At 34.5% G+C, this 25,471-nt stretch overlaps 1 protein-coding gene across 4 annotated transcripts; it reads left to right on the forward strand.

Annotated features, from left to right (window-relative positions):
* The first annotated feature begins 2,806 nt into the window (after nt 1-2,806).
* LOC112289128 (uncharacterized) lies at nt 2,807-7,252 on the forward strand. Of its 4 annotated transcripts, none has more exons than XM_090254365.1 (9): nt 2,860-3,053; nt 3,178-3,420; nt 4,496-5,272; nt 5,539-5,682; nt 5,857-5,929; nt 6,049-6,154; nt 6,301-6,397; nt 6,653-6,739; nt 6,881-7,252. In XM_090254365.1, the coding sequence occupies exons 3-9, from the start codon at nt 4,688-4,690 to the stop codon at nt 7,040-7,042; spliced, it is 1,254 nt and encodes a 417-aa protein (XP_090110491.1). In that variant the 5' UTR covers nt 2,860-3,053; nt 3,178-3,420; nt 4,496-4,687; the 3' UTR covers nt 7,043-7,252. The 4 variants fall into 4 exon arrangements, with proteins under 4 accessions (XP_024389851.1, XP_090110491.1, XP_090110492.1 ...); XM_090254366.1 differs by having other exon boundaries at nt 2,861-3,053; nt 3,343-3,420; XM_024534084.3 differs by lacking the exon at nt 2,860-3,053 and adding an exon at nt 3,770-3,909 and having other exon boundaries at nt 3,308-3,420.
* The last annotated feature ends 18,219 nt before the right edge of the window (nt 7,253-25,471 follow it).

Genomic DNA, 25,471 nt, shown 5'->3' on the forward strand with positions numbered 1-25,471 from the left:
TGTTTGATATGTTTGTATTTTGGCTTCCTCACACATCATAGCAAATTTACTTTGAATTATTTCCTGATTCTTCTAGGTCTTGCAGATAGCACCTTCGCTGATGTCATATTCTCTGGCTATTGCTTGTTTACTCTGAGGATTTGGCTTGCTCAATTTAGTAATGATATCTGACCTCTGAAACTTGTTCAAATATTTTCTTTTGTCTTTGGTGGCCATAAGAGATGTTATAGAGAATGATTGAATTAAGTATGCATCTACCAGTTAAGTATTCATAAATCGTCCTGAATCAAGTTGCGTACTTAATCAAGAGATGACTGTACTGGGAATGACAATTAATTTTTGAAAATTCCAATGATTGGATTATAGAATGTTTTATGCAGTCTTTTAAGATAGTGCAGTATTATATATTGTTGTTATAAGTTTGGAGAGGAAAAGATACAATAAATGCATAGAATAGAATTATCAATTGTAATATTTTATTTGTTAGAAGAGGAATTGATAGAATGTGGAAGGCATTGTCACTTTCTTCGATATTTTTAATAAATCAAAAGATAGTTGATTGTGTGACCGCAATATATAAACTCATGCAAATAGTCTTTTTTCATGTTTGAACTCCTTTTTATAGGTTTATTCTAGGAAGGTATTTGAAGAATAAGTAAAACAACAATTATACCTATGAAAACTCAAGGAGGGTTTTGCAAATTGGAAAATAGATTTTGAAAGTAGACTTGATAAGAGATTTTTAAAATTTAATTTTATATCACTTGGATTAATATTGAGATTTTGAGAGACTTTTAAAATTAAATGATGTACTTGGTGGATTCAAAATTTGAAAAATAAAATAAGTTTACAAATTTGAGAGTCTTGTGAATTACATGGTACATTTGTAAGTGAAAATTTGGCAACTTATTACTATACTTTTTGTAAATATGTGTGAAAAAGTTGAGGTCAATTAAGTGGTTAGAATAAAGAATATGAGAATTTTTGTAGATTGAGGTCTTGGAAATGAGGATTTTCAAGAAATCTGTCAATCCATAAGTTGGATTAATATATAATTTTTCTCAATAGTAGCTAGCTTGAGTTCCAATAATTGTCGAAAATTTGAGACCAATTTAACAATGCAATTAAGAGATTGTGACTCTAGAATATTAATATCAAGGTTGGAAAAGAAGGTCAGCTGATATCTAAGCATAGTTTAGAAATTATTACCTATTTAATATGTGCAATCTTCTTCAAACTTTTTGTGCTTGTTGATAACTTAGTTTTTGCAAAATTTACAAATTATGAATCAAAATCAATGGTTCAATTGTAAATTATTGAATTTTCAATCTATTGTAGGATTTATTTAAGATTTATATTTAGATTAAGTTATACTTAAGATTGGTTTAGGATTCCATTAGGATTTTAATTAAGATTTCAATTAGAATTTTAATTGAGGTTTTAATTAGGATTTAATTATAATTTTATTAAAATTTATTAAAGATTCAATTAGAATTTTGATTAGAATTTAATTAGAATTTGATCTAAGATTTTATTAAGATTTATTAGGATTTCAATTCGAATTAAATTAATATTAAATTAGGCTTTATTTAGGATTTATTTAAATTTTTTATTTTAGCATTTTTAGGATTTTTATTATTCTTTAAAATTTTCTATTTATATTATATTTAAAAGATTATTATTATTTCTTTATTTTTTTTTAGATTAATTTATGACTTCTTTGTATTTCTTTTGTAACTTCTTTAAAATTTACTTTGAATTAGTTAAAGTTTGATTAGAATTATTAAAGATTATTTAAAGTTCATTTAAGATTCTATTAGACTTAGTAGGATTATTGTTACATTTCTACTTACCTTCCATAGTTAGGTGCCCAATGCATTCTCAAGCAAGAATACACATAATATAACAATGTGGATGAATAAGAAAATGGATGTGCCAAAGATTGTAGTACCCAACAAAACATGTTTCCACTAGTATATAATAAGTAATCTATATATAAAAGATTTTCATTATAATACTAAACCTTTTTCTATTGATTGTCTAAATGGGATGGAATTTCTTTTGTTGCAACAATCTAAAAATATTTAATATAAATAATTGTAGCATTCTACTTTTTCTTTCTACTATTTTTATTATAAATTTTAAAATTTTTTTATAGACATTTTGATTTTTTTAACACAACTAATACCAAAAGAACACTTTGCTCACTTTCTGGTTCTCACTTTAAAAATTGCAGAGTATAAAAAAGGGGATGTTGATGGATGGCCAGTTCATTAGAAAAAGGATTTGGTCAACTGATTCACAGGAAGAATTTCTCCACCATATTTGTTATTCATTAACATCAACATCTGAAAAGGAGATGTACATTGAGGTCCAAAACACTGAAAAGGGAATTGGACGGCAAGTATTCCTTGGAGACATTTCTTCCAGCCCATTCCCACCATTCACACCTTAACAGAAAAGAAACTCTCAGTCAACACAAATATATCTATATATATATATATATGTATATTGCAACTGCAGATTGAATGAAACTCGGAATATTCCAATATAACGACAATGACGTAACAATAGTGCTTGCTGCACGGTGAACAGAAAGCTCACGACAATCGCCGTGAGTGGTCACGGATTCCCCGTTTCAATAGTAATAGGTGCTCCAACCCGACGGGGAGAGCCGGTACTCGAAATGGGGCCCATTCTCGCGAGCACAGGGTCGGTTTTGCTTGCTCGCCACGTAGGCATGGATCCCATCCACACTGGATGTGTTCACACGCTGCGTCGTCTTCCCCGCGCCACGACGCCCTAGCAGCGTCCCTTCTTTATGCACTCCCAGAATTTTCCCTTTTCGGGAAACTCTGCTTGTAGCTGGTGCGAGGACTTCACACTAGTGGTGATGACTCCACGCGCGCGCATTGCGATGCGAGCTCAGAGCGGGCGGGTGGTTGGATTTTGTGGATGGAGTGAAGCTCTCGCTTGTGGCACTTCAGCTCGTGTACCCGGCCAACTGGTTTCGGCGCAGGAGCTTCGGACAAGGGAGGGAAGGAGGAAGGGAGGTAGGAAATTGATATTCAATTTTTGTATTGATTGTGTCATGCAATCTTCAACGAACTTGACTTCCTCGATTGCTGGTTCGTGACGGGTGTGGTAATGGATTGATTGCTACGGGCGGGGATTTAGTCAGTTACAGTTGGTTGCGATATCTGCCAAGAAATCGAGGCAAATTTGGCAAGGTGTGTTAGTGTCTCTTCGTCGTCATTGCGCCTTGGATTGAAGAGTCATGCCCACGGTGAACAGCCGTTTAGGTAACTGACCGAGCGACGCTGTGGTTGCGCTTCGGTGCAGCGTCGGAGCTCCCTCGTGCTTCTCATGAAAGCTTGTTTTTCCCGCGCCTCGACTCTTCTCGCGCTCATTGATCGTTAGGTTGGTGATACTGTTGCCATTTTCTTATTTATTGTTCCGTCCTCCTTGCATTTCAGCATTTTTTAACGTGCTGTGTGGTGTTTAATTTCGGAGATTTCACGTGGAATGGCATTTTGTAGACATCGTTGACATATAATCCTCTCTTCTCCTGGAAAACTATATCTCGAGAATACGCCTCGATTCTGTTTCATTAAATAAAAAGTCGTTTCTTTGTTTTTGTTTCGTGTTATTCTTTCATTTGTTTGTTTTGTATTGTTTTTTAAATTATTATTATTATTATTATTATTATTCTATTTGTTTCTTGTATTTTGGCGGCGGGAATCGTGACATAACAAATATTCTGCGTCAGAAATTTCTTCAATTTGTTAGCGTTTTTCGTCTGCGGTACTCTTTCGTGCCGCTGGCATAGCCTTTGGAGCCTTCAGGCTCTTACAACTCTGCCAGAGAAGCTGACTATTTTCATATCTCATAATCTATTATGTGAACAAGGTGGCCAATCTTTTCTTCTAGCTCACCTTCTTAGGGCACATGTAAATTCGGAGGAATTGCAACCTAGCCATGTGCAATACTGTCTGATTCTTGTTGTATCCGCACCATTTGACGTTGAAAGCTGTATGGTATAACCTAGCAGGAAATATTTAGATGCGTTTTTCCTGGGTTCTCTCAAGATACTCAATTACCTATTTCAATCAGACATAATTCATCTGATTGTCCACCGCCTCTTTGCCATGAAATTTTACTTGGAGTCTGATAAATAGCTTTTTTAGGTTCTAAAAGTTTCGCAAATATACAATTGCGTATTTGAACCGGTTCAGATTGTTCTGTGACCGCATTGTAGCTGGACGCTCATCGTGTATTAGAGATCCAGATTCTCTTAAGTCGTCCGGATCATTGAGAACAGAGAATAATCGGGTGGATTCAATGGCAAGGTCGTGAGAGGAAGATTGTGAGTTTGGGTGGCAGACTGTTCGAGCAGTTTTGGATTAGATATTTGAGAGCACGTGATGTGTGGAGGATTCTTTCTGTGATGTGGAAAGAGGCAAATTTGATCCTGTGGATTGTGCAATGCAAACAGGAGGTGGAAGGGTTTGTCCTACGACAATCCCAAAGTTGTCTCGGTTGAGATAATGCTTTTCGCTCAATTTTTTCTCTGAAGATTGTTGTCGGCAGCATGTGGTTACCGACTAGTGAAGTTTGTTAACAAATTCGACAACCTTGCACGGGGAGGTGAATTCATTTCATTATCTTCCCCCTAGCTGTAATCATCATGGTGGGAGTAGTGGCACTTAGGTTGGGGGTGAAAACTGGAGGTGTAAACATATCCCAAGCATGGCAAAGTATACCTAGCAGTTTTCACGCACCATTCTTTGCCAGACCTTCCTTCCAGAAGACTCCCGGAGTTTCTGGCATGAAAGTTACTATGATGTTACCAAAATTTTCGCCAGCGAAAATTTTGGAAAACATAATCTTTTCTCTTCGGTTCAAGACCCCGGAGGACAAAAGTGAGAATACGGTTCAAACTTCTGGTGAGAATGATAATGGAATCGCCGCTGAAGCGCCGGGAAAAGCCGAGAATGAGGAGCAAGAAGAACTCATGGAAACAATTAAAGAAGAGAGCCGCAAGGCTGGAATAGAGGAATCGACTGAGCCTTTAAACGGAGGCGAACAAACTGCTGACGTTACTCGCGATACCCTTAATCCTTCTATCTTATGGGAGCGGCGAGAGAAAGACGTACTTGCTGAAAAAGACCTTAATTTCACGAGTCCTGGTTTCAGCTTTTCGGCAGCAGGGTTGCTCTTCCCTTACCATCTGGGAGTGTGTCAGTGCTTGATTGAAAATGGCTACATCACTGTAAGTGAAATAGGTTTCTCTTTTCTCAATCTTGTCAATTCAGTAGTTACCATTTTCCCGCAAAGCTATTATCACTGGTAATGGTATTCTCTCACGCATTTTCGTCATCAACGGTCCCGACATAGCATGTATTGTGGTATAGAACATTGGTATTTACTATGGTGTGTAGGTTGAAAGTTTTATGTATCGTTGCGATCAATTTGGAAAGAGGTAGAGAAATGTGGATAGAGTGATTGTTCAGGCAGGTAAGTGGTGGGATTATACAGGAGAATACACCACTGGCTGGATCATCTGCTGGGGCACTTGTGTGCGCAGTTATTGGAAGCGGCTTAAGCACGTACGATGCTCTTCAGGCCACGAAAGAGCTTGCTCTCGATTGCCGCACTTATGGCACCGCCTTTCGTCTTGGGGTTCTCTCTCTCTCTCTCTCTCTCTCTCTCTCTCTCTCTCTCTCTCACACACACACACACAGGCGTATTCATTTCACTTATTTTATTACCAGATCAATGTGATGAAGATGATGTTAGCATATCATCACTCGCAGATAATGTGAACTTTCTAATCCCGCTAGTGTAATTTTGCAGGCCGTTCTTAGAAATTTTCTTGAGAAGTTCTTACCGGAAGATGTACACTTAAAGGTTAACGGGAAAATCAGAGGTTGTTCACTCCTTTCGATGCAAATTGCTCGCTCCCTATCTCTCCATATGTGTATTTTCAGTTCAGTCGTATTCCTTCACGAAACCGTAAACCTAACGGTGTAAAAACTTGTTATGTAGTTGCGGTTACGCAAGTTTTTCGGCAACCAAGGGGTTTACTGGTAGATTTCTTCGATTCTAGGGAGGACTTGATCAACGCTCTCCTAACATCATGTTTTATACCAGGGTATGTTCCCAAGTTCAGATCCTTATTATTTTAAGTAGAGCTTTTCCAAGGTAATAACGAACCATGATTTGATTTGATTATGCACAATTGTTTATCTAGTTCAGCACTATTCCTTACCTTGAAGTTCTTTCGGCGATTGGTGACAGGTATTTAGCACCTAGGCCTGTGACCATGTTCCGCAATCGAATATGCGTCGATGGAGGCATTACGTTCTTCATGCCACCGACAGCTGCTGATAAAACAGTAAGTATGAGTGCCCGTTGTGGCCTAGACTAAAAAGCTTTAAGCAAAGTTATGTAATTGCTCCAATAGTCTTATTTTGGAATTCAATTATTGCTTTTAGGAATCTCGTATCTTAGAGTCAGCAGAAATTCCAGTTTACCCATACAATTTATTGTTGATTTACTGATTGTAACGACTTCTAATCATTGGAAGGCCTCTCTTTTGTCATCAATTTGTGAATCAAGTAATATAGTCTTTTGCTGAGGAATTATGCAGGTACGGGTATGCGCGTTTCCGCTGTATGCACCTGAAGGCATTAGTCCCGACTTAAATCCTGGTGAAACTCGAGCTGGAATGAGACAGGTGCCAACATCTTCCTGTTTGCCGCTGTTTAAATATGACTCCTGTTCCAATGTTAAAAATCCATTGCAGCAGTATTTTTATCTCTAGGTGCAAATCAAATGTGGATGAAACTAAGCACAGGACTGTTTATCTTATTTTCAGCTCTTCAACTGGGCTTTGGAACCAGCCGAAGATGTCATCCTCGATGAGCTTTTCGATTTAGGCTTCCAGGATGCTTTAGCGTGGGTTAAGAAGCAGGAACCCTCCGAACACAACTCAAACGGTAGAACAAATGGTGCAGCTTCGGCGTCTGGATCGAATTAGCCTTCCGTTTTTGTAGTTCCCTTCAATGTAACTCTTCTTGGTTTTACTCAGCCCCGATGATTTCGATTGATTCACCGCATTTTCTTTTACTCAGATCAGTTTTGCTCAGTTTTGCTGGAAGGCCAATATATTTTTAATTCCGGCATTTCCACCTCATGTATTTTATTGCACATTACATGAACAATGACAGTAGAAACTAGGTTTTGTACAGTTCCCTCGAACAAGCATAACTCAGTGTTTAACGTGTAGATTCATTGTAGATGAATTCTGCCAAAGTGTTGGTTTAAAAAATACCGTCAAGATTTCGTGTGCATGAAGAAATTCAAGTGAATCTGAATTGCTATACAGAATCATGTAGTTGTTGGAAAATTACCTGCTTAGACACGTAAGGTATAACCTGACAGCACAGCACAAAACTGGCTTGCTAGCGTTCTCTGATTGGAGCAATTTAAGGGATTACACCTATATTTGTAGATAAATAGATTAGGGAATGTTGATCTTCTCATTTAGCATAGCCACATCAATCGGTTAGGTCTACTGTGGACGCCTACATTTCCAGAGCTCTTTTTACTCATTACATTGGCTGCTCTGCTTGTGCATTGTTTACCTTGGTAAAGATTGGGTCACTGGAGCTTTTTAGCAACTCTTTTTCTCTACTCAAATGATCAAATCTTTGAAGTCACTTTGGTTCATGTAGTGGAGTCTAGTCCTACTTGTTCAGAAGTCTTTTAGTAAATCAAAACTTTAATCAATGATTTAGTGAGATTTTTTCTAAGATTAAAATAAATAAATAAATAAAAATGAGTCTTTTTGTTTATTTCCTTTGTATTGTTGATTTAGATTATATATTAATAACAAATAAGATATATGGAATTTTTGGCAATGGAATTAGCATGACTTTACTCTCAAAAAGACAAGCTCAATTGCTCACATAACTATGTTGCTTGGACACTCCTCATTCAAATCTTCTCAAACAAGACTATGTTTTGGATGAATTGGAGTTTGAAGGCCCATATCCAATTGAGTCTTAGATTAATGACAACAATACCAATTTTCATAATAAACCACCTCTCACTGAACAACAAAAAAGGTGCCTATATATGTAAACAAAGTTGATTCTAATGGCCACAATCAAAGACAAATTTAGACCTATTGTTAGTCAATTCACCAATAATCTAGTGGCATATTAGAATCATTTTAAGCATTGATATAATAGTCATCTTTTTGAGCAATGATTACTTCTAGAGCAACAACTATAGGCCATCAACATGATTGAAGGAACAAATGTTAAAGACTACTTCAAAAGCATTAAAAATTTGACCAACAAACTTACAAGTATCAATGCTAAAAAGGAGGAGATTGAATTGATATCTATATATATATCATTTTTCATAGACTTCATCTCAATTAAAGACCATTTGTGTCCAACTTTGGCTTTGACCTTGTTAGAGAGCCTATTCTAACATAGACTCAATTTATTAAGTGTATGCAAGCTCAAGAATATTGAAAAAAAGACAAATAAGACAAGGCCTCTAAAAAAGAATTTTGGATTGAATAATAGTTCTTCAATCACTACTAGAAAACGGGCCCTATTACAAAGTTTGAAAGCAATGTTATAGCTCAAATGATCAAAATAAGCAATGCTATCTTGTAAGGGAGAGAAGGAGGATGGAGGAAGGGAAGAGAAAAGAGAGGAGGGAAGAGGGAGGGAGAGCAATTTGGAAGTTCCATCAATTTGTAACAATATTTAGAATTCAAAGATGAGTTCTTATATCACCATGATTCCAAAGATCTTGTTTTTGACGCCAAGAATTTTTTATTTATTTTTAAAAGTAATAAGAAGAATTATTAATCCATTCCAATAGTATTTGCCACAAGAAGTACATGAGAGGAACATTCTTCTTTGCAAGCTGATATATAAACTACCAAAAATAGAAATATTTATCTATCTTAATCTACTACCAATTATACATCTATCCTAATCTATTCTCAAGTATACATCTACCCTAATCTACCACCAAGTATATATCTATCATAATCTACCACCAAATGTATAATTAATAATTTGAAGGTTTATTCTGCCAAAATCATCAAAAATTGACACTTAAATTAAAGTATAATCTAATGGTAAAGTTCACAAATTTATAAAGTTGATACTATTGCTATTGATTTGGCTCTTATAATCTTATCTCATGTAATTTTAAGAATGTCCTTTCAAAATGGAGCAAGGTATCATCTCTCAATACTCTTAAGCAAATAAATACCTTCTAGACTTCAACAACATTATCATGCAAGCTAGCTATGGCCTATCATTGAATTCCTCAAATTAACAAAGTCATATGATCTTCATGTAATGTAAAAGAAATATTAACATTTAAAAACTTATTTGAGGTGTTATAAAAAAATTACTTTAGCTACTCTTGTAAACACATGCTATTGCAATTATAGGAAAATTCACATTTCTTCATTCACTTTCAAATTCACCTACATCTCCTACATCTCCTTCAATCTTCATTGAATTATATTGTGAAGTTTGTTCATCTGCCTTTATGTTGCCATCCAACTCAATTTTGTAATTGTCTTTATTTTTTTATTTTTTTATTTTTTTATTTTTAATCTTTATATTCATTATGCAAATTTTTCTCTCTATCCATAAACTCTAAAACCACGAGATTGATGTTTTCTTCTTTATATAAGTGGTTGCTTGACATTAGATTTGCCAAAGTTGCTAATAATTAGAAACTTCCATCATTGTCGGTAGTAGTAGTAGCTAGAGATCCATGGTAATAAGTATGCATAGTCTTAGGTTCTTTTTTTTATAACTAAGCTCCATCTTCTATTTATTCTATCTTCAACATAAATACACGTGAACCTAGATACAAGTGTGGATTTTACAAGAGCTATGCTCAAATAATTCATTATCATTCTTATAATTAAGGTGAATATGGTCAATATGGCCAAGTTTATAATATCAACAATTATAAGAACTACTATAAAATTAGCAACTTGAGGGCTAATTATAAGTTTAAGAAGTTAAAAAAATAATTTTTTTAATTTCAATCTTAGATCACTTTTATCAAATATGGCTTCAAGTCTTAAATCCACATTATTGAAGAATATAAAGATTATTTGCTTGAATTTGAGGTTAATCTCATTGAGCTTCAATCTAGTTGATATATTGATTTTATTACAACAACTTATATTATAGGAAATTATGATCTTCTCAAATACTTCAAATCTAATACCTCAAGTCTTAGAATTTGAGTTATTAGGGTAAGTAGATATGTTATGTCACTTGCCAAAAAAAGCTTTGCTATTTAGAAAAAAAAATATGAACTTTATTTTATAGATTTTAGGACTCTACCAAAATTCATACCTATTGAGAGATTCATTGATAATAGATATAATATCATGTTTGATTCTAATTATTTTTTTATAAAGATAATTCTTTCTATAGATATTTTTAGATAAAATATGATTTTAAAAATAATTCATATAGATTGAAATCTTTATTAAAAAATTAAGCTATTCCACCATTATGCAAGACTACACAATTTAAGGACCTAAAATCTTACTTCTACAGATTTTGTATATCATGTATAATTCAATTACTTGAATTAAGTAAAATTAATTATAAAAATTTTTACCTCAATAATATATAGCACAAGTTGCTTATACATCTTAACTTTCAATCAACATACCATATAATTGCTCAAAATATGATCACTAAGATTCCTTGATTATATCCAATTGAACATTAATGCACATCTTGAATTCTCAGAAAAAATCTCTATCAAAGAATTTTTAAGCATTCTTAGATTACAACCACATGTCCACTTAATGAGTTTACATCAAAATGACATAGCAAGAAAGAAAAATCAAATACTTTTTAAATCAATCATAATTATGTTTATTACCTATATTATTATTATTATTATTATTATTATTTTAGCTTGAAATTATTTGTGCCACAACATATTCTCTTAATTCCTACTTAATTTGTGCACTACCCAGTATGACACCATTTGAATGCTAATATCAGACTAAATGAGACCTAGCTCATCTTAAGATGCTAAATTGTATAACCTATATTCACATACCGAAGGAATTTTGGATCAAGCTCCAAAATAAGGCTATTTATATAGTATTTGTACACTATTATTTTGACACCAAAGGCTTTTAGTATTTTGATTCTATACATGAATAGAATATCGTTAGTTCAAATAACACCTTTATTGAAAATTCTTCTCAATTTTTTTAATCCAATGTCTTAACATCCAATTTCTTTGATGAATTAGTTACTTTAGAAGGATCTTAAGATTTGGCTTCTCAATAAGATGGAAAAAATGAGATTGAGATTCCAATAAGGAATAAAAATATAACAAAAGGTGTATGGAAAAATAACCATGATAAAGATGCAACTAAAAATAAAGAAAGAATTATCAAAAATATTGAATAAGGTGTTAAAAATATTAAAAAGGTGGCCAAATATATTGAAGAAGTTGCATGATGATTAAAAGCTAGTCCAAGATCTTTATAGGATTTATCTTTAAAGCAATTAGCATGATGATTATCAATAACTATTTGATCAAAATTACTTATAAGATTTCTTAACTATATTCTATATATTTATGATGACACAAATATTTCTATAGTAGAAATGATGGATCCTATAAGTCATAAAAATTATTGGAAGAAGTGCTTAAAGATCTAAGATGGCTTGTTGCTATAAAAGAAGAATTTGAGTCTTTAATTAAAAATAAAAAGTGGAAGTTAATTGATTTACAATCATATAGATGTGTTATTTTTTTAAATGGATCTTCAAAATAAAGCCTTTTTTTCTCGTCCAAATAGTCTAATTTATATACAATTTAAAGGAAGACTTGTAGCAAGGAGGTTAAAACAATGCTAAAAGATTGATAATAACAATATATTTGCTCCAATAGTTAGATTGTCTATAGTTTGAATTATCATTATTCTTTTTGTCTCTCAAGATTAGTCAATTAGCCTATATGGAATTTGTGATTGTATTCTTAAATGATAAAATATAAGAGATCTTGTATATGTAATAACCACTATGTTTTGTAAAGTATAGACATAAATATTTGATCTATAAACTTTACAAATTATTCTACGTCATGTAATAATTTCTTTGATTTTGATATAGTCAACTAGTATTCTCTGATAGAATCGATTTAAAGGATTATATTTATTTCCTTAAATAAATAGATGAATGAATGTTGATCCTTTTATTAAATATAGCCACATTGATTTCTTAGATTTACTGTAGACACCTTCATTTCCAAAACTCCTCCTTATTAAATTAATGACTCCACTTGTGTATTGTTTATCTTAATAAATAATAGATTACAATATTTATTTTTATAATAGTAGTTATTAAATTCATATTCTCTATTTATATTTTTTTTATTATATTAGATTACCAAAATTTTTATTTGTTAATCCTACAAGTATATTTTCTACTATTCTTTACAAATAATATAATATATATATATATATATATATATATATATATATATATATATAGATATATATATATATATATATTGATTTATAAAACAATAATATTATTAAAATTAGATGTAAATGATAAAAATTTGACACAATCTTAAAATAATAAAAATATAAATATATCACTTATCACAAGCATATATAATTACCTAAATAAGAAGTATTAGGTAAAAAATAAATGTATGTAAATTTGATAATATCTTATAGCAAAGCTTCTTAAAAGCTTCATAGACTTGGATTTAACTTTATTTATAGTTGATTTGTAGGTTAAAAAATTTGCTAATAAGTTGGTCATGTATTGCATATGTTGTCAACTTGTGGTACAAGTTGGCTATTTGACACATATATAAGAAACTTGTCTTATAAGTTAGATATGTATCTTATAAGTTCGACACATATTGGAGGTTCTATAGAATGTCACTATATAGCTCCTAGTTAAATAGTATATAGAGGCAAAAGTGAAGCATTTTTCATTCTTATCAATATCTTTTTTATTTTTAATCTTGTTTCAAGACTCTCTAGTCTTCTTATCTTTGAAAATAGCTATTCTAGTTTTAACATATTATTATTTTTGAATGAATATTTATTTTTTTCAAATGATATAAGAATATATTAAAATTTTTATTATTTGAGATTCATATCCAGAACAATTTGACACGAATATTTATTCATTGTTTTATTTTTTTTGTTTTAGAAGTGAATAAATCATACCACTTCTTTTATTGAACTTTAAAAGTTGTAGACTAATATAATTATCATTTCACTTATTCTATAAATTCCTTTCAGAATAAATATGTAGAGGAGGATTCAAACATAGGAAAAGACTAAGCGTATGAGTTCTACTTCTTAGGGTCACACAATTAACTATATTCCGAACTACTAAAAATACCAAGAAACACTACAATGCTTTCTTCCAATAACAATACTCCTTCATCAACTGATAACAACAAAGTGCAACCCTGTACTCTTTCAAAAGACCACTCAAAACACATAAATTCTATCCAACAAAGAAATAACAGACTTCCACTCCAACCAATGTGACTTCACACAATTTCTATAATCATAGACTTCTTCTGTTGAAACATACAACTCTCAATAAACAACAGATCATAATCTTCCATCTACAATCAATCTTCACAAAATTTGATAACAATCTTCCAATATCTTCTCATAATAATTCAATCACACAGTACTTTAATTATATAATCAATAATTCATAAATTAATCTCTGATTTATTTCACAAACTCACTTTTTAGTATTCAGAAACTATGCATTACTCTTCAACAACAAAGAAACAAAGAGGTAGCACCAAGCTTACTCTGGCTCATGACTATTACAGTCTAGCCCTTAAACTAACTTCTAAAACTCCTATATACTTTTCCTTGATTTTCCAGATTTTAACTGTAATTCTGTTATTAATTACTTTTAATAACTAACTCAATCATCTGTCCTCCTCAATTACCTATTCTATTGATTATTAGTATATTTTACTAATATCTTTCAAAAACAAATTAATATCTATTCTACATAGTTTCACTCTTATCTAGGCAACGTCCTTGAAAATACATAATTGATACCTATCTAAAAACTACTTAACAAAACTCTACAAAATTACTATCCTCTCTGATCCACCTAATTGATCAATTGTCACATTATTTATTATTAGTTCCACCGATTCTGATTCCAATTGCAAATCTTCCTCCTCCTCCAATTCTTCTATTGACTCCTTCCTCAACTGGGCTGACAGATCTTTATTATACTCTCTCAATTCATGGACTTAAGCCTCTAGTTTCAAGATCTAGGCATCCTAGAGTTCCAATTGATGCTGTTGCTGACTCATCTATTTTGGGACATCTTCAATTGACACTTGTGATCGGCTCTTCACAGTTAATTTTTTCGTCAATTTTGCCACCTCAGTTTGTAAAACTTTGATTTTGGACCTCAATTTCTTTGTTTTACATCTGGATTAGTTACTCAATACCGCTTTCTCTTTTGCCAATAACTCTGCATTGTCTGTTTTTGCTTGTAATTGGTATTTGAGTTTCTCCCATTCCAAATTTCATGTTTTGCGATTCTAGATTATCCTTAATTCGTCTCATTGTCCTTCCATAATCCGTAAGATGTCTTCTTTTTCTTTCGTCCAAGTCTCATATTGGTGAACCAATTTTTGCTCCAATACCAACTTAAATTCCCCAATTTCTTGTATAGTCCATTCTTACTCTTCAATTCTTTGGTTTTGATCCAACATCACCTTTTTATTGTCCTCCAGATCCCATTTGCTATTACCTTCTACATCCAATGCTCACACCATACAATGTATTTGTGAAATGTGCTTCAATAAAGCATTCTTAAGAGATAAACCTTTAGGCAATGGACCTTGTGGAAATGCTAACTGATTGATATCCATTATAATTGGAGCTTCATTTTTCTCCTCCACCGCAAAACAAATTGGAACCTATTTCAATTCAATAAATTGTACCACTCTACGACTTGACTCTCTAATTTCGTGTATTACATCCGCTGCATTGACATTCTGCGTAAACTAATTCCGTTCTCTCTGTGAAGACACTGGCACTAATACAGAACTTTCTTCTTCTGGTGGTGTTTGACGTAATATGTACGCGATCACAATATATACATAATTAAAACAGAGCAAATATGTGAACTTCTTCAATTTCTACTTAGCTCATATCTCTACATAAATACAAGTAGTTACGTAAGCTGCCTAGTTGAACACCATTCCTTCAAGCATCCCTATTGCTACATACAATAACCATTTAGATATATATATATAGGGTGTCGATACAATCCTAACCGCCTCACCACAAAACGAAACCATTCCTCAAATTTTGGTAAAATTACCTCAGTAGTCCACCAACCTTGGCTCCTTTGAAAGGATGACATACCTCTCTTGAAAAATCTTCCTAAGCTAAAATCGCTTGGTTCATCGGTCCCTACCGCAATCTCTCCGATGAGAAGCAACAGCACCTTTTCTAAGATTGTTTCATCAATCTCGATAATTTGTCCTTGTACGACACTCAATCTATCCTCAAGGTCATAATTTGCAATGTATTCCTCCACTAATGTTGCATTGATTGATGCTAAGCAATCTTACTGGTACAAAAATTGAAACAACCATGCATTCTAAAAATCTCTTATTCTTCTCGACGTCTAGCAAATATCTAATTTCATTGCCTCCATATTAGTAATGATTATCATAGAAGGTGGTTGTGATGCACATTTAGCTCTCACATTTTGGCCTTTATCCTCTTTCTCTGTAACTTGCTTTGCACTTTTAATTCCCATGACGCTTCCTCTGTCAAGCTCTTAACTAGAACTACTACTCTCGAATACGTAAGGAACACAAGAAATGGCAATCTCAAAAAAACAACCCAAAACGACTCTAGAGAATGACCTCTAACTGGTGCTCTACTCCTATTCTCTTACTACCTCGTGATAATGACAACATGTTATCCATACTGTCCATTTTTCACCTCCGTTCTATCTGATATATTAATAATTATTAACTATCCTTTCAGTCGCCTCTACATCCTAATGCACTTATACCATAATTAGGTCTATCTTGAGTCCATTTGAAGTCACCTCCTCCAAAAAAATGAAAATCCATCCGAGATTTTATGTATTATATAACCATAATCGGTTTCCATAAATGCGGGTACTGAATCAATGGCCCATGAAATCCTCTAATCAAATAAACCCATTATAAAAACCTTCAATCACGCAATACGATCCATGCCAATAAACTTGAAATTTGTCCAAAAAATGATTAAACTGGCTATCATACAGCAATATCAAATCATTGGGCATAAAACTCTTCGGGCGCAGTTTACTATCATAATAACTCTTTCTCCATTTTTGAATTGCTTCCATATTGAAAAGAGCTATAGCCTGTATTTCATCCAATTCCTCCAATTTTTCTAACCAACAGTGTAATGACTCTTTGTCATTAAGTCGTTCATGCAAGGTAATCCATAAACTTTGAACCTCCAACTCGATGGATAAAATTACCTCTTGTCCGTTGTCGTATTATGTACTTTCCTACTCGAGAATGCACCGGGCGTCTGGTTGTAGAAGGTAGTATGGAGATTCGCTAATATTCAAGCAGTCTATCGGTTTTTGACTATTGGAATATAAACAATTACAAGAATATATCGTAAATCTATACTGATGTCTTTCGACTGCTCGCCGAAATCCTTTTTGTCCCAGCCAGTAGGTCTCTAGACGTTATAGAGAACCCCGAACAATCCAATCTGCTAATCTTCGATATTGCTTTATACTCACGACCTTATATCCACTGACTGTCTTGTTAGATTAATCCAAAAATTTTCATTCACTCCGTATACTCAATCCTATAGACACCCTTTTAATTCTTCAATCACAGACGTAACTTTGATTTCACAAAATAGTCAAGAGTAATCACACCCACTTCATTAAAATCTCAATTCACCAATACAACACATCGACCTTTCAGCATTGATCGCCAGAAGTCTTCCCAAAATTCCATGAAGAAAAAAAATCCGACCAAGTCAGGTCTCATATTGGATAAAGGTCCATAATAGGACCTAGATTAGAGGTCTTCTGAAATTGGATCCAATTGGCTCTTCGAACCAGACTCACCTGTCATTGAATTGGTCTTTTTTCTTTCTGCTCACTCATGTTATTCGAATCGAACGGAGCATTTCGTTACTGGTGAGTATGCCCCGGCTGACTGTAATGGGATGACTGAACCTGGCCTCTCAGTATTTACACTGGAATTGGTCGTTGCTCCCAATATTCGAGGTAACTGAACATTAATAAAAGTCCCCTTTCTTTATATTTTCACGGTATACTCGTGTTACAACACGACATCCACCCCCTCTGAACCTGTGCATCCTCCGGTATGCACCAATTTATCCAATTGTTGTTTGATTTATAATATATTCTCTACGTCTTTGTTCAGTTCGTCTTCGTCACCTTCATTATCTAAATCACTTTCATCTTCTTGCTGCGGAATCTCTATACCTTTATTAAGGTCTTTCATATTCATCCCTGCGTGTCTTCGTTTAAATATTTTTACTCGCTTCCCTGTAATTGGTATTTTCAATTTTGTACCATCTAACTCCCGTAATAAGTAAGTCGCATTATCATGAACAGTTATTACTACATATTGTCCAAACCAACCTTTTGAAAACTTTCGTAAAGTGTTATACTGGTTGTCCAGACTACTATCATAAATAAGAATCTAGTCACCTTCCTCGATTGCTTTAGGTCTCAATCAATGTTGCTTATCGAATTGCGCCTTGTTTTGTAACCTTACTCTTTTTAACCTTTCCAATGCTATCTGCACATCTTTTGATCTTTGCTCCAATTGTCGAATCCTAATAGCCAGAAGTTCTTCTCTTATCAATCCATCTTCCTATTGTAGAATACTCCAAGTAAGTACCCTTTCTTCAATCGGCATAATTGACTTTTGACCTGTCATAAGTTCTACTAGCATGTATCCTGTCATCGAACTATGTATTGTTCGATCAACCCATAATGTAAATGACAAAAGCCGTGGCCATTCTCTAACTTTCCCATTACAAGCTTTAATTAATGTTTTTACAATTGGTGGTTGACCACGTTCGCTTTTTGCATTTCCTTCCAAATTATAAGCAGTAGTCAAGGATAGTTTAATTCCACATCTTTCAAAGAACTTACGAGCTTCTTGTGCATTTAATTCTCCACGATCTGCAGTGATTTTTCCTAGGCATCCGTAGTTGCAAATGACATCTTCAAGCAAAAACCTACAAATCCCCTCTGTAGATTTTGTCCTCAATGCTCTTCCTTCTACTTGATTTGATAAATCTTCGTGAGCTAAGACTAAATATCTCATCTACCATAACCCAACTAGTATAATAACTAAATCAACAACCCATTTAAAATGAATAGCCAGAGGATATGTAGGATGAAGACCATCTCGATGTCAGATATTAGAATACGATTAATAGATTTCACATGACTCTACAAATAAAAGCACATCTCGATACATATTTTTCCACCAATATCGTTCCTTGAGTTTAGCAAAAATAGCCCAGATTCCTCTATGCGCTGCCCATAAACTATTATGAAACTCCTTTAATAATTTTAGTTTTTCTTCCTTTTTGCCTATCACTCGTTGTGGCATCCTAATTCTTTTTTTCGGTCTCTTCCATAAGAATCCATCTTGAAGCAAAAATCCATATGTTTTTTTTTCTTATTTGTTTGAATTTTTCTATAGACCAATTCTCCTACTTAGTCAAGGTATTCAAGTAATGACCAATATCCAATAATTCTCCTTCATAAGATTCTTCAAGAAATATCTTGTCTTCTCTGTTGAGATTTGATATTGAATAGAATTTCAATCCGACATCATCAATGTCTTCAACCATTTCGTCCTCCCTCTTGTATCTTGCTCGAGATAGTATGTCTGCTATTAAATTGTCCTTCCCAGTAACATGCTTAAATTCTAGATTTAGTGACTTAATATAAGCGATCCATTTCAACATTGCAATATCTGGCGTTGAACACTTAGTTATCATTCCGAGCAATGGCAAGCAATCTGTTTCAATTACTACTACTGCCTCAATCAAATAGTCCTTTTCAGCTTTCATAGTCGAAATAACTCCCCAAAGTTTTCTTTTGACTTGCGAATATGTACGCTGATGAATACTTAAAACTTTAGCTCCAAATCGAACTGCAAATCTATTCCCACTTCAATCATCTTGACCCACAGCCCATCCAATGGCAATTGGACTAGCGTCCACAGTAAGAATCACTGGTCTATTGCACTTATAATCAACCTTCCTCAATATTGGAGGTGACATCAATAATTTCTTCAATCTTTGCATTACCTGAATGTGCCTTTCTTCCCATTTAAATTGGTAGCCCTTACGTAACAGTTCATATAATGGATCCGCTATGTGAGCATAATGAGGGATCCAAATTCGATAAAATACACATGCACCTAAAAACCTACGAACCTCTGTTAAAGAATCACAATCCTCTTTCATCCTTTTAATTGCATCAACTTTAGTCGGATCTGGTTTTCTTCCGTAAGATCTACATAAATGTCGAACAATCACAACCTCTCGTACTCCAAATACGGACTTCATACCCGATAATGTAAGATGAACTTCTCCAAGCCGAGTTAAAATCTTTTCACAATCTTGTATATGATCAACAACATATCTGCGACATCCCCTCTTATCTAAAGTTTTATCCTTGTCTCCTTCTCTGCACCCTTTTATAGGAACATCATCCAAAAAAGGCATAGTCTTCTCTAGAATAAAATCTCTCAATACCTTATTCATCCCATTCATCATATACACAACCGAGTTGGTCGCGCCTTGAAAAAGACTGCACATTCTAACCAATCCAAGTGGTGTCCTCATCGTTGTCATATCTCTACTTCTTTCGGCAAGTTGAAATTGATCATAACTTAAATACAAGTCATCCATTGAATAGATCGCCCTTCCAGCAAACGCCTCAACAAATTCATCCACAATAGATCCAATTCCTGCATTCCTGACAGTTACTGCATTCACCGGTTGCATATCTTGAATAAATCGTTGTGACCCATTCTCCTTAGGTACTGTAAACCATCGACTAGAATACGACACAAATGAAGGTTCCAATATTTTCATCTTCATCTTTTATTTTAATAGTTCCACCAATTTAGGTAAATGTACCCTCGGTACTAGAATCGGTCTTAGATTCCAAGGTACATGCGGTACAGTGAAGATAACCATAGGTGTTATAATATTCGGATCCACACGCCTAATTTCATAAGATTCGAAGGCAAACAATCTACCTTGTTTAGCCAACATCTTTTTGAAGCAAGTAATTTCCTCCGGCAATAAAAAACCATCAGAACCAATCTTCAATTCTTCAAAAGTCTCTTTAGTAAACTGATGTCCGATTCTCATTGGATCTCTTAAACTTGCTTCTTTTGATACTTCTCCCATTTGTTCCTTAGAATCTTCTGGTAATGGTCCAGCAACAGGCTTTACCTTCTTATCTGTCATTTTATATCTCATCTCTACAGTGACTTCTGGTGCTTGAAAAGATTCAAGTATGGTATAAACCTCTCTTAAATGAATCTCAACAATCTTATCATTATCCCTTAATCCAATAGATGTAATCAATTCCAATGAATCTTCCAGCCTATTTTCTTCATAAACACCTAAAATCCTCTCATCATCTTACAATGTATCTAACTTGCATAATTCTCCTTTAATATTATATAATCTTTTTCTTTCTTTTCTTGTAAAATCATCAACTTTCTTATACATAATATTTCCATTCTCCAAAATACCAATAAAACTCGCATCAAAGACACCTTCATCTCGCGAGAGTACCTTTTCTTTTGTACCTCTATCATCTCGCTTTACAGTGGTACCTCCCCAAAAAACTTAAATCCTTCAACAATCTTTGGCAATGGTTTCTCCCTCAACCTATCTCAATTCCGTTCATGGTTAGGAGGTACTGTTAGAAATTGTACAACTTTCCTCCCATCTTCGCTATGTATCCTTGCATAAGCAGAACCATCATCAAGTACTTTTGTTTCCATCCGTGTTGCTATAATATAAGGTTGTCTTAAAATCAACGGATAAGACGTTGTATCTTGAATAAAGAAATGTTGCTCCGTCGCAACATCTCCAATCCGAATTTTGACATCTGGACCAGCCCCATATAATTCACCCCGTGTGTTATTAGCTGCTCGTATTGCCCATCCATGTTCCATATCAATTGGCCATTTTTGCTTCTTATAAAGATCTTTAGACATAAGATTTATTTCAGAACCATGGTCGACTAAAGCAACAATTGGTTCTTCTATATCTCCTACTTTCACTAATACCTCAATAGTTGCCCTTGCCCAATGCTTTCGAGTATAATGGCTCAAAGTTTTCATTTCCTTATCACTATAATCTTCGAAACGTACTCGTTGATTATACCCATTTTTTTCATTTGTTGGTTGCTTGTAACCAATATCAACCTCTTCTTCATCTATATATATTCTTGCATCAATAGCATGACTCATTCCAGTTTTGCCCATTAATTGCCTCTTTCACTTAATGCTATCAATGATAACATCATGAAACTCTTTCTTTGTAATTTCCAAAACTTCTTTCAATGTGAATTCCACCTTAGCGTTTAATATACATTCCACCAACACCCCTTTCAAATTTGTTGCCGCTTCAATGTCAGAAAGTAGCTTATAAGCAATTGATTTGCCCTTATCTTTTGTCTCCCTTATTTTTTCTTCCAATGATGCTGAGGTATTCTTTACAGGCAATTCTTGTGAAGCTGCCTCCCGAGCCTTGTCTCCTCGAGTTTGCCTCTTAGAAGAATTTCCTTCTCTCGTATCATCAAAATTTCCTCGTCTCTTTTCTTCCATCAAAGCATTATGTTGGCTCTTAGCAATATATGCATGAACTGAAAGAGACTCAATAGGATCCTCCCAACCTGTTGCACCTTGTATTGTAGCTGCAGTTCTCAATAACGCTTCTCGAGGTAATTTCCCTTCTTGCATTGTAGAAATGGCAGAAGGCCAAAACTCACTAGTTTCCGTACTTCCACCAAGGTCATTATCTACTCTAGCACCATAACTTGCACTTTCTCGTACTGGTGTTTCATGCTCTTTTAAGTAATCTTGAACTAATGTTCTTTTAAATAATCTTGAACTAATGATTCTTGTTTTGAAACATTCTTTAAATTATTTGTAGAAGTATTCTCTTGAAGTCTTGCCAATTTGATTTGAAGATCTCGCATTCCTCGTATAATTTCTTCCATCCCCATATCTGCTTTCTTTGATAAGGATGTCAAAGGTTGAACTATAGGCATGGTTGGTGGTGTTGTACATACTGGAGCTTTGGGTGCTTGTATTGTTTTGGAATATTACTCCTATCCTTTCTTCTTTCTCTTTTTGTAAGCAACCCCACCGCATCTTCAATGTCCTTCCACTTTGTTGTCAATCCTTCATCTTCTTCTTTGTCTTCAAGAAGGAGTTTCAATTTTCCTTGCAATTCTCCATCAGCAGCTTGAAGAAATAGATCAACTTTGTTTGGCTCCAATGTCAATTTTTCTACCTTCGATAATTGAGAGTACTGCCTCTTAAATTCTATTACTAGCTCTGTTGCTTGTAAATTCTTATTAGGCCGTTCAATCTATTCTAGAAACAGCTTCTTAGTAATGCGATCACTATCTTCCAAGAAATATTCGTCTTTCAATGCATGTAAAAAAACCTCCCATGAATTCCCATAACTATCCGTAATCGATGTAATATGGTCTCTTATCTCCGGTATCATGGCAAGTCCAAATAATGCAACCATTTTCTTCTCAGAAATCTGATTTAATTCTATTTCACAAACATAACATCTTAAATACCTTGAAATATTCCTTCCATCAAATTAATTAATTTTATTGACCACTACTTGCAATGCTTTGGTTGCCAAAGCTTCCTTTTGATCATTGCTTTGCTGTTGCTGCATTGATAATAAGATGGCTTGAAACATACTAGCAATAGACGGATCCATGTGCATACCTTATCCTTTAGAAGAACCCCCACCAGAAACTTCTCCCAAAGATCCTTCAAAATTTTTATTTTCGTTCTCCATAAAAATAAAAATAAAATCAAACGAAATCCAATATCTTCCACCTCAAGCTTTCACGTCGAGTTCACCACATATGCCATATTACGTGGTTTCCTGCTCGAGAACGCACCGGACGTCTTGTTGTAGAAGGTAGTATGGAGATTCGCTAATATTCAAGCAGTCTATCGGTTTTTGACTGTTGGAATATAAAAAATTACAAAAATATATCATAAATCTATACGGATGTCCTTCGACTACTCGTCGAAATCCTTTTTGTCTCAGCCGATAGGTTTCTAGACATTACAGAGAACCCTGAACAACCCAATCTGCTAATCTCCGATACTACTTTATACTCACGACCTTGTATCTACTGACTGTCTTGTTAGATTAACCCAAAAATTTTCATTCACTCCGCATACTCAATCCTATAGACATCCTTTTAATTCTTCAATTATAGACGTAACTTTGATTTCACAAAACAGCCAAGAGTAATCACACCCACTTCATTAAAATCCCGATTCACCAGTACAACACATCGACCTTTCAGCATTGATCGCCAAAAGTCTTCCCAAAATCCTATACAGAAAAAAAACCCCAATTCTCTCTTTTTTCTCCCCTCCCGAAGCATGAAGCTAGCTCTCCGACCCTTAAAACCCTAATTCTCCTCTTTAACCCTGAGAAGATCCTATTCTCCCACCTTGGACTCCCCGAATTGGAACAGCCAATGGAGCTTTCTTTCTCATTTTAACCTTTAAGAGATCCTTTTACCGAAAGGACGTTCTTGGAACGGCACAAAGGACGGAATAGCTTGAAACAGAATCGGAGCCCCATAATTGGATCGCATTGGGTTGCCCGACCAAGCCAGGTCTCATATTGGGTAAGAGGCCCGTAATAGGACTTGGATTAGAGGTCTTCTGAAATTGGATCCAATTGGCTATTCGAACCAGGCTCATCCGTCGTTGAATTGGTCCTTTTCCTTTCTGTTGACTCCCGTTATTGGAATCGAATGGAGCATTTTGTTACTGGTGAGTATGCCCCGGCTGACTATAACGGCGTGACTGAACCTAGCCTCTCAGTATTTGCACTGGAATTGGTCATTGCTCCCAATATTCGAGGTAACTGGACATTAATAAAAGTCCCCTTACTTTATATTTTCATGGTATACTCGTATTACAACATGACACCGTAAACTAGTGTCACAAACACTGAAATACAGGCTCGAGATCTAATAAGAAGTTCAAGAAGAACTGACAAGAACTAGATTAATCAGATGAATACAAGAACATCACCAGAGAGGTGAGCTAGAGCTCCAAGAGTTGTGTTGTCGAGACTGAAGAACTCTTCAGCCTCGATTCCAATATATACTCCTATTTAGGAAGCTTCTCAAGTAACTTCTACCAACTAGGAAGCTTCTCAAATGACTTTCACCAATTAGGAAGCTTCTCAAGCAACTTCTACCAACTACGAAGCTTTTCAAGCAACTTCCACCAACTAAAAAGCTTTTCAAGCAACTTCCACCAACTAGAAAGCTTCTCAAGCAACTTCCACCAACTAGGAAGCTTCTCAAGCAACTTCCATCAACTAAGAAGCTTCTAGAAGGTTCCAGAGACTTGCTTCTAGAAGGTTTTAGAAACTTATCTCTAGACAGTTCTAAAGACTATGTCCCTAACATCACCCCCTCCTTTAGCTTCGAGGTCTCTGAGAAGCAATATTATTGTTAATCAGTACCAACGCAAGAAAATGAAGATTTGTTGCATAACGTCTGCTATGAACTCCAACTATTATTCACAAGGCAAGTGGTTCATCAGCCCTTGAAGCCAATAGTAGAGGCCCATGCCTTCGACTTCTGACCAAGCATAAACTTTCGTGTCTTCATTGTGAAATTGTCTTACAAACACGCCTTCTAGCTGACCATCGTAAGCAGGCTCGAATTCAAATATAATCACTAGTGATCGGTTACTCGGTATCCTCCGTTGTCGTCATGGTATATGCGGTTCTTCATCTCGGGGTCGCCTTCGTGAGTTAGTCGATTGAGATAATCTGACTGGCATAGTATCTATCTCTTAGCTATTTATATCAGAAGGCTATTGAAAAAATTTTACTTTATCAACTACGAGTTTTGGTGGTGCTCTCCCCCTTTTTTATATTCTTAGATGAGCAAGCTTTAGAAAGAAGCTATCGTCGAACCGGCTTAGGTTTATGAGGATATTGTTGATGAAACTCCTGTACTTTTTATGGCACATTGGCAAGATTTTCAGTTGGTTCCCACGTTCGCTCATTAAT

Source organism: Physcomitrium patens, chromosome 11 (genome assembly GCF_059467195.1).
Source record: "Physcomitrium patens ecotype Gransden chromosome 11, ASM5946719v1, whole genome shotgun sequence".
Classification (NCBI taxonomy): Eukaryota; Viridiplantae; Streptophyta; class Bryopsida; order Funariales; family Funariaceae; genus Physcomitrium; species Physcomitrium patens.

Coding starts and splice junctions, on each gene's coding strand:
- LOC112289128 (XM_024534083.3), top strand. CDS start 4,688: ATGGTGGGAGTAGTGGCACTTAGGTTGGGGGTGAAAACTGGAGGTGTA. Junction 5,273..5,538: donor TTGAAAATGGCTACATCACT/GTAAGTGAAATA, acceptor GGGATTATACAG/GAGAATACACCACTGGCTGG. Junction 5,930..6,048: donor GGTTAACGGGAAAATCAGAG/GTTGTTCACTCC, acceptor CTTGTTATGTAG/TTGCGGTTACGCAAGTTTTT.